This window comes from Xiphophorus couchianus, chromosome 4 (assembly GCF_001444195.1).
Source record: "Xiphophorus couchianus chromosome 4, X_couchianus-1.0, whole genome shotgun sequence".
Classification (NCBI taxonomy): Eukaryota; Metazoa; Chordata; class Actinopteri; order Cyprinodontiformes; family Poeciliidae; genus Xiphophorus; species Xiphophorus couchianus.
The window spans coordinates 23,955,918-23,969,138 of record NC_040231.1 but is presented as its reverse complement, the minus strand read 5'-3'; the positions used below and the strand labels follow the sequence as shown (position 1 = coordinate 23,969,138).

Here is a 13,221-nt window from a genome sequence, read left to right as displayed (position 1 = left end):
ATCCACAAAAATTGGATTTTGTGGAATTAAGTCCACAATATTTAAAATTTTGTGGACTTCAAACAAGTCTCTCTTGGAACAAGGCTCTCTTAACTTGTACGCCTTGAAACAAGTTAAGAGAGCTCAGGTGACCATGCAAGTCTCTGTAAGCTTCTGATAGGTTCATGCAGGTAATTAAAGGCACACCTATGGAAGAATTTTAAGGCACGCCTCAAACACACTGAGTCGTCGCCTGACTTAAAGAAAAAATGTGAGCAAAGATATCCTGGGAGACCTGTGACGTCAGAACTACTAATATTGGGGTTTTAACATATCAATAACGATGTGCTTCCTCAGAGTCAGTTTAAATTAAGAGGTACCACAGAGGTACCAGATCGAATCATAAATTTAAAATATTAAAAAAATTAGGATGCAAATTGTTTTCATTTCTATTGAAAACTTAATCTACTGTCATAGTCCAGTCACTGCGAAAACGTGTCACATTTGGAAATGTAAAAATAATTCCTAATTACATTTTCAGAACAAACATAGATTAAATTAGTCACAATATGGTTGAATTTGACGTCGTCTACATTACTGTGGCCAATGAAAATCTTTTAATCAAACCTGTTTTTAACAGAAAACGCTGCAATAAGGTCATCTATTAAACTGACACCCTTTTTTTTTATGTACCCAATTGCATCATCCTTTTATAAATGCATAATTGGAACATTATACATTCCTGAGAGGAGAGAGAGAGAAACACAGAAAAAAGGCACAAACATGTAATTAAATGAAACCGGGTTCACCAGTAACCTCTAATTTGCGTAAAAATGTGGAGCCTACATACATAATTACATTAGACTAATTACCTGTAAAATAAGGAAAGTCTAAAATCAGATCTACATATTTGTGCTTCATTTGGTGGTGGTGGGGGGGACTATTCAAAGCAACTGCAAAGTTGAGGTAAAACACAAAAGGAGCAGTAATCATAAAGTATAGTACCGTAATAATGAAACATGGTAAGTAACACTAATCAGAGCTACGGTGGCCCACAAGCTGATAAAACCACTTGCACAGTAAGCCACTCACATACTTAAGCTCTGAGAGACATAGTGTGGTTCCCAAGATGTGTGCACTGATACAAAGAGGCAGAGTAAAGGTCTGGGTTTAGCTAGATAGACACCAATAAACAGCAGGGGGAAAAAAAGAACCACCACCACCACCTGTGATTTCTTATCCAGAGGTATAAAACCCCCCTGAGGGAACAGAGTGTTGCAGGATTAAGAGGTGGAGAGGAACCCTGAAAGCTGTGATTGCCTTCATACGAGGGGACTGAGTAAATCACAATGGTTTAAGTGGTAGTAAACCACTTGCTTTACAAGCTCTTAGAGAGATGCCAGCTCTGGAGAGTGAGCCTGTTTGAAGATGAATGTGCTGCAGTCTCACCTGCTCCTTCTCCTGCAGCTCTGCCTCCAGCTCCTTCACCCGAACGGTCAGCTGGGCGTTTTTCTGCTTTTCCTGATTGGCTTCGTTGCACTCGGACTCCAGTTCTGCAATCTGAACAAAGGGAAAATTGAGCTCTCTTTTGTCTGCGGAAAGGTAGTTCAGCGGGGAGTATGGCAGACGTGTAGAGCATATACCCATTTATTATGCAGCAAATGTTGGTGATTGTCACGATATGTTCTACGTTACAAGCTGGGTCACCTTGAAATTAATTACTAAATTTATAAAAAATTTTAAAAAAAATAAGAAAAAGTTTGCTGCAAAAGGTAAAGCACGGTGGAAACACCAGCCCAGCTGCAAACGCAGCACACATTGATTATGAAACTGAAATGATTGTATTTATAGTGGAGTCAGACTCTGCTGCAGGGAAAACAGCAACTAATGAAAAGTACAGGACTGTGGTGAATTTAATGATCGTTTCCCCGCACACCCCTCCCTACGAGAAATTAAAGTTTTATGAGCAATCCTCTCATCTTATTGAATGGATTTGAATTAATATAATCAGCCAAATTATTGATGAGAAAGTCATCCGTTGGAGACAGAGCGGTTCTGTGTTTTCCTAGAGGCAGAGGTTTAGAGCTGTCAGCTTCTCCTCCGACAGGATTGGTGAGCTTGTGTGTTTTGTTTGAACTTCCCCGCAGGACAGTGCGAGTGCCTTACCTTTTTCCTCAGAGTGTCGCTCCCTTCTTGACAGGCCGTAAGCTCCTTCTTCCAGCTTTCCACATTAGCTGAAGACTCCTGCAGTGAATCCACCAGTCTGGCATTACTTTCCTTTAAAGTCTGGAGCTCCGTTTCGTACTTCTTAGCGGTGGTGTTGCTGCGAGGGAAGAGAGGCAGACATATCGACAGGTGTCATTACTCAAGGAGATAAACCCGCTCGGGGCTCAAAATCATTTTATTTATGCTACAAAAAGGAAATCTGGGAACTCTCAAAGTTTAAAAAGCTGCATTTTATCAATAAGGTTGGGGATGTTTTGATGTTCATTAGTTATGCATCACTCTGTGTTTCTTCATGCATGGATGGGTTGGCATGTTCTGTTCTTGCTCGAAATGGCGACCGGGATGCTCCTCAGCATCCTGCAGCCTTCGGCCGTTTCAAGCAGTATTACTGCAGAAGCTAAATATTCCTTTAACAGAAGAGAAATTCAGTCGTTCTCCCTCAATAAACTACGTGTTTAATTTAAAAATTCTCGATTTCTTTGAGGGAGTGAAGTTAAAGATAAGCATTCTGATCTGGTCTAACCTTTAAGATGCTGACGGCATTTAAATAGCATCGAAATCATCATTGCTATGAACCAAAACGTTTCGTTTTATGAGCACAATTGGATGCAAGGAAAGATGAGCAAATACCAGCAACTCAAATAATTACATTTATGACAAAAGCAGACATTCATGAAAAATCTATCGGCCTTACAAGTGCCCATTTTATTCATCTTTCTGCTGGAGATGATCTATATATTTGTGCAATTGTAAACCTTCCTGCATAAACGTGTAATACATCGCATGCTGCAAATCTTCCTGCTGCCCTGATGAACAACAACCACAAAGAAGAAATGGAGAAGCAGAAACTCTTTTTGTTGCTGCCTATAGCCAGTTCTAGAAAATTTTGCTTACTATCATTTTAATTGGCTCTGCCACCCCGAGGTCCCTGGATTCCCATCTGGATCCACATCTGGTGTTTTCATGCAATTATAATTCACTCACTTGGCAACAGCATTGATGACCAGATAACCCAACAGAGTGAAGCCTCAGTCAACACAACAGATCATCATGATCATAGATGTTTGGTTGGAATGCAACATCACACAAACGTTTATTAAAAAAGAAAAGAAAAAAAAGAATTGAAAATCTTTTGGGTTTAAGACAAAAAAAGACAAAATGTGAAAGTGACGAGGATCTGTTTTGTGTGGAGTGAAAAATGACAAAAAGCTTCATGAATTTAGTTCTTCTTCTCCATGTTGACGTTCTAAAGAACATCTTAGTTGCTTTTGTACATTAAGACAATATACATGTGTTAAAATGGCCAGTTTCATAAAACACACTGAAATATTTCACCTCCATCAATAATCAAGTTGTAGGGTGAATATTTTTAAGTAACAGGTGCTAAGTGTAACAACATATAATTACAATAATATGTTCAAACTATGTTGGTAAAACTGCTGCCCCAATACCTACAGATTGTTTGGAGAAAAATGTGTTTTGGAAGCTTGTTTAAAATTTTTAATTTCACTGGATTAGAATAATAATACCCATGAATAAGTTGCTAAAAAACATTAAGTTCGATCGAAGCCTCCAGCGGATCCAAAATGCTCCAGTGAATCTCTGATGAGATTCAGAAAAGACAAACTTTCCTCAGATTTTATCCTCTTTTAAGTGATTCCCTGTAGCATCCATGAAAAAACAAAAAACCAACCATCATTAAATGTTTTTCTCTTGATAACCAAGCTCCATTTTCTTAAAGGTTTATATCTCCATTCTCTTCCTCACCTGGTCAACTGGGAGACAAGAAAGTCCCTCCATGATCTGTCTCTCACTTTCCTTTGCATTTTGTATATAACTTTTGTTACACACAAAAGTATATAACATTTGTTAGGAACTTTCTTTTTTGAAATATTAATTCAATAAGGAAGATGTGCACATGTATAACTTATGCCAATATTAAATAACTAAATGGGGAATCTAAATGATGAGGTGGAAAAACGCAGATTTCATCAGATCTGCTGATGTTGCCATAAGATGAAATCTTACCTCTGCTCCACGACGCTTTTGAGGCGTTCATTTTCACTCTTCAGCTGAGCGGCCTCTGGACTAAAGGAGATTTTCTCATCATCTGTCCCATTAAAGCTCTGCGCCTGGTTTGCTGAAGGAGTCTCCCGTCCAGACTCCTGCTAGACGACACAGATAAAGTTGCATATGAGGACAGGCTTTCACAGCATGCTTGGCGTTTACCTGCAGTTGCTAAATTAAAAACCCGGACGCGGGTCCGACATTCTGCTTCCCCTATGATAGAAGACAGGGGTCGTCTTTCAGATGAACAGTGCGAGGAAGCTGAACATGTGAGCTCTGACAGAAGGGATGAGGACATTTTTGCCAGTATTTATCATGTCATATGGCCCAGTAGCGCCCTGTGTCTCAGGGCTGAGATTGAATGCTACCATCTGGACTCACTGCCAGCCTGAGAGCTGGGCTGGCAACAAATAGACAGACCGCTGAATGATATGCCTCCAATCATCTTATCACTGGATCCTGATGATTTTATGTAAAGGAAGTCAAGATTTCTGGATAATAAGTCGTTGCAGAGAATTTCTAAATAATGTTCTCCCTTCTGACGTTGTGTCAACAATTTCTGTGTTGCAATCGGTTGTTTACAGGGAGGAGTTTCTCGAGCAGCTGAGAGATTCTTTACCTGGGAGTGGTTGCTCAGCGTGTCCCCCTTTTCTTGCGATTTGTCCTTTGCCAACTTGGCTGCGTCTTTTACTTCCTGGAACTTCTCAGCAAACTGAAAACACAAGAAATAGAAGTTGTGACAAGTGGCTAAACAAGCCGACGCCGATTTAGCTCCCGATAAGTTAAATCCGCTTCTGATGTCTGTGGCTGCTTTGAAAGGAGATTCATTACTTAGAAATATAAATAAAAAAAATACTAGATCCACACCTCTTTTTTTGTTTCAATACTGTATTCAGAACATGTGATTACTATGAAAACTGTGCACTGATAGATATACACATTAAAGAAAACATCCATCTCCAACATATATGTATATATAAACAAAGGTTTGAGTGAAGACACTTGAAATGTTTAATGTTTACCTTTGTCAGCTGTTGCTCTGAAGCAAAACCCAGTCCAAACACTGTGTTGGCCCTGCTGTCAGCCCACTGGCCAAACTTCTGGGACGTCTTGGTGAAAGTCATGTTGGGTGTGATTGTGCTGTTGATAATAACCTGACAGATAAAACAGCCAATTGGTATCATAGATTTAAAAAAACATATTTAAAAGGAGGTCAGTACAAATAGAGTGCTAAAAGACTTTTCAATATTGAAATAAAATGTATAAACTTTTATATTTACATGTTAAATCAAACCTGTTACTTTATTAGGTTTATGTTTTCCCCTTGCAACAGGGAGTTCAACAATCAGCTTTGCAACAACTGCAAAAGCAAATGAAAAGAAATGTCATTTTAATCGGCCGCATTAAAAGATGTCCAGATAAAAAATGTCAAACGTCAAAAAATGAAGCGTAACGCTCTGATGGCTGCTGACCCACTGACATTCAAACCATCTGTATTTGTACACATTTATCTTTTGAAGCAAAGCAGCAAATGAGACAGTAAGAATCATCTGCTGCAGAACAAAACTAAGGGATTGTTGACGTGCCAGAAGTCTGAATGTTTGTGAACAGACAAGTCTAAAGCCGGATTCAAGGAGAGACGTGCAAATAAGCACAAGATGCACAAGATTCTCACGACCAAGATCCAACAGCACTTAAAAGCAGCACATGTTAATTACCCTAACAATTAGGAAACAATAGAAGACAGATTAATCACAGTGCAGCCCTGGTCTCATAGCAACATGGCTCTGAACACCAGATTAAGGATTTCAAACTGCTGACAGACTTGTGTCCGTTTTTACACCCCCACCGTCTCACTCGCCATCTTCTCAGTGGCTTAAGTGTTAAAAACATTTTCACTGAGTCACTGTTGGACACAGAAATGCAAGAAAACATAAGAAAGCAATCCACTAGACAGACTCAAATAAAGCAGCATCTCTCTTTCAGAGGTTTCAGCAAAACAAATGTGACCCAGTTTACCCTGAAGAGAAACCTGAACAACGTTCTCATTTTAAAGCAGCCAAGTGAATATTTAACAGAGCTCATTGTGCTGGCTCAAAGCAGTGTGTTAAGACAAGATAAAATTTTAATTATCCTTATGAAAAAATAAATAAACAGGGCTAAAACTACAAGATAAAAAAAGAATATTGTAAGCAGACATGAGATTTATTCTGGTGCTTGGCAAATAAAAACCTCAATATCCAAATGAATCAGTAGAAATGCTAAAAATCAGATTTTTTCTTCATAAAATTTCAAATTTTTTGTTGCATAGTGCACCCTACACACATGTTCATTTATTGCAGTAGTAATTTCTTTTCTAATTAATTTATTCCCCCCCAAAAATGCATAAAAAGTTAATCCTAGATTTATTTGCATCTATAATACTCCCAACAAAATCAATGCATGTCAGTTATTTTCTAGTTTATTCTTTAACTAGAGAAAGACTAGATGATCAATAACCCATGTGCTCATGTTTCTCCTCTGGTAATAATGTGATGTGTCACAGTGGCCTGTTTCTCCTAGCCAGTCTTCGCAACCCCATTAGAGGAAAATCTGTGTTGATCTTCATAAAAATCAGAAAAGCGGCTAAATCTCCTCTTCAGTCGTAACAAAAGTTAAAAGGTTTAAAACAACTGGAACTGCAAAAAAAAAGCTAAACAAGAACCCAAGCTTATCAATCAGAAATTGCACAATCAGCATGAAGGTTAGAGAGGTAGAAATGAAAATGTCTCAAGCTCAATGTTCGAGAACTGCAGCAAAGAGTGGCACCAAAATTCCTTAGCAATCATGAAAACAAAGATTGAGTTGTCATTCTCACTTCAAGTGACTCTGGTGTAAAACAAAATACTGAAAAATCACCTCTACCACTTGAGCATAATGGAGCATCTGTAATGCTGCAAATCCGTTTCCTCTTTGAAAGACTGAAATCTGCAACAGCATAAAGTAGCATGACCTCTTAAATAAAAGAAAAATACACAAAGATAACTTAAAATGCAAATAATCCGTTGGTCTCTACCAGCAAGACTAAAAATGAATCATCACTGGGCCTTTAGCAGTGGAATGATCAATAATTTGGTCAATCAACACATGAAAAAAGAAAAAAGAACAAAAAAAACACACACAAAAAACAAGCAACTTTCACATTAATCCTTTCCCCAAGATCTAAAATGTATAATAAGACAAAACTTGTAGTGTGAGCTGAAGGGAAGACAGGATCCAGGACTCTGGACAATGTAAAAACAACAAAGATCCTTTTATCCCCATGATGAACTATGCTGCTCAAACAAAAAGATTTCTTTCAAGGCTTAACAGATTTTTGTTAGCAGTACAAACATATGAGCAAAATTTCTGGGGATAATTAACATTTAGTTTAAGAAACTCCAGTCAACTGACTTTCTTCCTCTGACTGTATTTTAGCGTGTAGGAATGCACAACATGGTGAGCAAGCAAATGTGCGAGTGGGAGGGTGTGACAGAGGGCGAGTGGAGTGACGCTGGCAGCTGTGTGGATGGTGAGATGGGCTGCAGATCAAGTGGCACATGAGGCACAGACAAGATCGTCGCTGGCCCACGTCCCGAGGGGCAGATAAAAACCCCAGGTTTTCAGAAGACTATAGAAAAACTCAGTGAATCCACAGAATACGACAAGTCAGAATAAGGAGTGGTCATGCAAAACAGGCAAAGAAATTCATGGGTAGGAAAGAAATGACATGATTTTGAAGAGTTGAAAAGGCCTGAGGGGGAACAAAGTGAAAGCCACAACTTGGCACAGTATTTTTTTTCCAGGATCATAGAAGCCAGAATGTATAACCTGATATTACAGTATGACTCAAAGTACAAATCATGAAGAAGCTGACAGCAAGGCCTGTCACAGTTATGCATAGTAGGGGAAAAAAAAAAAAAAAACTTAAGAAGTGCCTCTGTATGTTCGCCAAATCTTTCAATCTTACTATATATACACACACGCTATGATATGCAAAGACCGAAAATGCACTCGCATGCCCACATGTCTCTGTGGTGGCAATGACGCAGGTGTACTTCAGAAGGTAAATTTAGTTACAGTCAATGACGGGATCAAAGATCTGAACCCACTAAGATCTATATGAGGGTGAAAGCTCATATTCTGCATCTGGTCCCAATCGGTTTGAGTGGAAATGTTTCCTGGTTGTTACGCTGAAGGGGAGCTAATCATGCCTGGAATGTGTGCACATCCTTTCTTTCGCTTTACCTGCATTACCCACATTCCTTGAATGTGAACAAAGCTGTAGAGATGTTGGAGGACATATATACAGAACTTCAGCTGAAAACTCAGGAGAATATCGCTCTGCAGATTGCAGTAATAAAAAAAAAAATACATATCCAAATATGGAGGAAATTCAGTTCCTGACATTCAGCTGAAAGGGAGCAGTATTTTTACTAGTAAATAATGATTATGCTGCATTTATGAACATAGCTGCTGTTGGAGCTTCAGATTAACTCATACTAGGTTTGGTGTGATCCTGTTTGGTAATTGTTTTGGGGCTTATCAGCTCTGTTCATTCTCATGACAGCTGGACATGCAGCAAAACAGCCAATCCAGCTCCGTTTTAAAACCACACTTCATAAGAACAATAAAGCTTTCTGGTAAATGAGTAGGAAACTATGAAGCATCCTCTCAAAACAACAGTTCTGAACCTGACAGATGTAAAAACAGCAGGACCGAGGTAGACTGTCAAAATAAAAAATACCTCCTTGCAACCACACTAGAGAATGTGCAGGGTTGAAGAAAACCCCAACAAAAGAACATCTCAACAAGATTCAGGCTAAAGTTTGGCAAAATAATCTTCAAGTGCATTTTAACTACAACACCCAGAACTGTCATTTTTTGTGGCCATTTCCTATTTGCTGAGGACTTAGTCAGTGAATGGGACAGGAACCTCCATTGTGAAGAAAAGGTGAGATTTTTAGCAATAAACTGTAACTCTATCACTTACATAGAGTCTCTAAAGCCCACAGAAATGTGCAACTACAGCACATTTTAAAGGCATTTTACAGACTTCCATGTTCTTCTGGTTTTGATGTGAAGAAACAGTCGTGTTCAGTGGTGATCCAACTATAAATATGTGAGCATTTCACAGTGTTTATACCGTAAAACTAAATTATAGTAATTTAAAAATTATTAACATTGACAGTTATTTAATAAAAACATACGTTGGACCAAAAGAAGAATGAAACACACACAAATATTACATCTTTCCATCTTCACAAGGACTTTGTATTGACTTTCATTTATTTCAATAGTGTAACCCTGACTATTACATGCCTAACCCTACGTCTAACCTGAATTCAGTTTTTATTCACTTTTCAAGTAACACTTCTGTTATTGCACATGTTTTTATGCGCAGGACTGATATTGTTGTAAACACTGTTATTGTGAGTGCGATATTTTGTAATAACTGAACAGTATTTTGATGTTATAATCTTGTACAGTATGTTCTTATCCATCGGGGGGGGGGGGGGGGGTTAACATATTTTTTAAACTTTTCAAACTTTTGTGCACCTACATCTTGATGGTTCAGGTTACAGCTGAATTTCCTCATCTGTTCTACTGTAAACGCACAGAGCCTGACTTCTGTAAAATCTGATAAGGATGCATTGAGATTTATTTGTGCTCTAAAACTGTTTAAGCCCCCAAAATACTGACTTAAGTTAAATTGACACACTGTAAATGTGTGTCAATTTAAACTACTGCAGTGAAAGTAAACAAAAATGATGAGCTATAGAATTTAAACTTAATAATCCTGAATTACAATGCTGGGGAGGAAAAATGTAATCTGAAATGCTTCAAGCTCTTCCCCTGCAAAAGTTTATCCAATAGTCCCAGTTAAATGAAAACTTAATACTTTCTAGGTTGGGTTTCCCCCTCTTCGTGCCCTCAGCAGCCAGAGAGGGGATGTGAGTTTTAACAAGCTCACATTGTTTGCAAAGACATTCTAAAAGACGACAGATTGTTAACCCCTGAAATAAATTTGTCGCTTTACATGTCAAGGTAGGGCATAAAAACCTACTACAAATAGAATAATTCATAAGCAAAGAGAAAAAAAAAAAAAAAAAAAAAGAGAACAGCACTTTGCAGGTTCCTGGGCTGAGCTGTACGATTCGGGACAGTGACAGCGGAAAGTGCTGATGTGCTCTTCCTCTTGCTGCTGCAGCATCACCAGTAAGATGCCTACACATCATGACTGGACAAATGTGAGCTGATGGTCCGTCATGTTCAGCAGAACACATCATTATTCTGGACAGACATGTTCCCCCTGCAGCTACAGTGTATAAACCAGAAACTATATTTAACATTTGATGACTCAACATTTCCTTGAATTTGGTTGCTCGGCTCTTAGAGATGCCACATTCACTTAGTAAACAAGTAGTGAAAATCTAAATCTGAACACATTTTCTCCTTTTAAGCTAAGATAACATTTCATAAATCTTTATCCTCATGCTTGACATGTAATGGTTCCCTGCAGAGTTGTTATGACACACCTCTGTGACGGCTACAGGAGTGTGGGGGAATGTGGCAGACAGGGAGGACAGCGGAGCAGAAAACAGGGCCGTCACATTATTTATATAGAGGATGCTAAATGCCTTGTAAAAATATTTATGAACCATTTGAACTTCTTCATATTTCATCACATTACACTGACAAATTTCTGTTTATTTGGGATTTAAAGTAATCAAACAACAAAACGAGAGGCTAAAATCTTCTTGCAGGGATTTTTCTTAAAAATAATAAGATCAACCTGCAGATGAAAACAACTTCCATCCATTTGGTCAAATTTGCAAAAATACAAAATCTATTGGAAGAACACTAGGGTTTACATTTATTGATCGCTTACTGGAAGAAAGCAGAAAGGGCTTTCTGTGCAATAAAAAATTCTGTGCAATATCCCACATTCCAATAGAACCACCCAGAAATCCTGTGAGATCCATCGGTCTGACGTTTGGTTGGTAATCCTAATCCACCGTCTCTCAAGTTGCTCTGCATGAATGCTGGGTGATTTAAGGCTCAAAAACTATTGCCTGGCTGTGTCAGCTGAGTGATATTGCTGTCATAATGCCACGGCGGTTTTCACACAGAGAGGATTGCCATGGAAACCCATCATCTACTCTTTCACTCAGCTGAGAGAAATAGTTTTAATATGAAAGAGAGCAGAACTCATGTGGAGCGGCTCGTAACTGGAATGTCTTAAGTCCTGGTGTTTTAGTTTTTCAAGCCATGTAACTCTAACCTAAAACAAAGAAAGAAAAAAAAAAAACATTCAGGCACATTACTCAAAAAATGAGCCAGCATCCTTAAGTCTGAAGAGGCATTTCTAAACAATGCTCAGGATTTATGGAACCTTTTGTGAAACAGTGCTATAATAATTAATAACCTTTGAAGCAAAGAAAAGCACAAGAAAAATAAACACCAGCATGCTACGCTGGTCCTTATTAGTGGGAGCTTCAAATGCAACATTAGAATCCATAATGAGTCATTCTGTTCGGTTCTAGCTGTGGGTGCAAAACCTCATCTTTGTCTCCAGAAAGCAGTTAAAATGTTTGCCATTATGATCGCGTTACATTGACAGAAAATACGCAGCCACACACACACACACACGCCCACAAACACACCTTGGATCCATCCACGCTGATAATGCGATAGCTGTTGCGTGTGCTGTCGTAAAAATAAGAGACGGTGACGGCCTGCTTGCTGGCAGGAACCCAGTTCTTCTTGGTGCTTGGATCGATTTGGAACACATGGGCCCTGGTGGTGTAGATCGGCTGCTCCCTGCAGAGTTGAAGACAAAGAGAAGGGACCACATTAGAGGGGACTTAAGATAACATGAGCAAGATATCTACAGGTTAAGATAAGCTCCACTGATAAATGAGTCATGTCTCAAACTGTTCTTGCTACATGCACAGCTAGAGTCGCCTAATATCTCTTTGTGTCTCAGCATCCCTTTCCTTCAGAGTCCCTGGGCTCTGAGGGATAGGTGATAATGTAACACAAACCCTTCAGTAAATCCTTATAGATACTCAAAGCCATTAGCACATCAGCACGCTCCTCCATCTCAAAGGTGTCAATAACACCTTTCTACTTGTATGTCAACACAAAGCGGGCACTCGTAGGTTTCCACTCAACTTCATTTTCACTTGGATAATGACACAAATCTTCAATAAAGTTCCAGACAATTTAAAACAACAAAAAAAGTTCATGCTCAGACAAAAAGATCCATGTGAACTTAGGAAGCTTCAAAATGCAGTAGTTTTTCGACTAATCGTATGTCAGTGCATATTCATATTTCTCAATGTGAACACCAGATGTCAAAAACAAGCTGCAAATTTTACTGCCGAAATGTGAACCCGTTTTCTGCCATTGCTTGAATGACTAACAAGTAAAAAGCTACAGAGCTTCACTACATTTAATCCCAGATAGTATTTTATGAATTTACAAGCAGACTTCAGTTGTGCCATGCTACACCTCACGTGAGCAAAGCCAAAGTCTACCTGCCTCCAAACAATTTTCCATCAGTTAAATGTAAAGTACGCATAAGATAAAAACTATAAAACTGGCTAGCAGGGCCAAACTCGGAAGTGATTGTGTTGGAGGAACGTTTGAGGTCACACCAATTTTTCTTTGAGAGTGAAATGATTTACTCCTCCATGGGCTGCCACCTTATCGTGGTGGAGGGGTTTGAGTGCCCCAATGATCCTAGGAGCTATGCTGTCTGGGGCTTCATGCCCCTGGTAGGGTCACCCAAGGCAGACAGGTCCTAGGTGAGGGACCAGACAAAGTGCAGCCCGAAGACCCCAATGATGAAGGAAAACCTTGGACTTGGTGTTCCCTCGCCCGGACGCGGGTCACCGGGGCCCCACTCTGGAGCCAGGCCTGGAG

The 13,221-nt window shown here is 39.2% G+C and overlaps 1 protein-coding gene across 4 annotated transcripts in view; it reads right to left on the bottom strand.

The window, feature by feature from the left end:
• homer2 (homer scaffold protein 2) overlaps positions 1 to 13,221 on the bottom strand; it is a 32,665-nt gene that overhangs the window by 5,856 nt on the left and 13,588 nt on the right. For 3 of the 4 annotated variants that reach the window (XM_028013962.1, XM_028013963.1, XM_028013960.1), the window contains exons 2-7: positions 11,958 to 12,114; positions 5,295 to 5,426; positions 4,892 to 4,984; positions 4,234 to 4,373; positions 2,146 to 2,302; positions 1,429 to 1,539 (exon numbers count right to left, since the gene is read on the bottom strand). In XM_028013962.1, coding sequence (XP_027869763.1) covers positions 1,429 to 1,539; positions 2,146 to 2,302; positions 4,234 to 4,373; positions 4,892 to 4,984; positions 5,295 to 5,426; positions 11,958 to 12,114 — 790 coding nt within the window. The remainder of the gene's footprint in view (positions 1 to 1,428; positions 1,540 to 2,145; positions 2,303 to 4,233; positions 4,374 to 4,891; positions 4,985 to 5,294; positions 5,427 to 11,957; positions 12,115 to 13,221) is intronic. The other variant, XM_028013961.1, reaches the window with a different exon arrangement.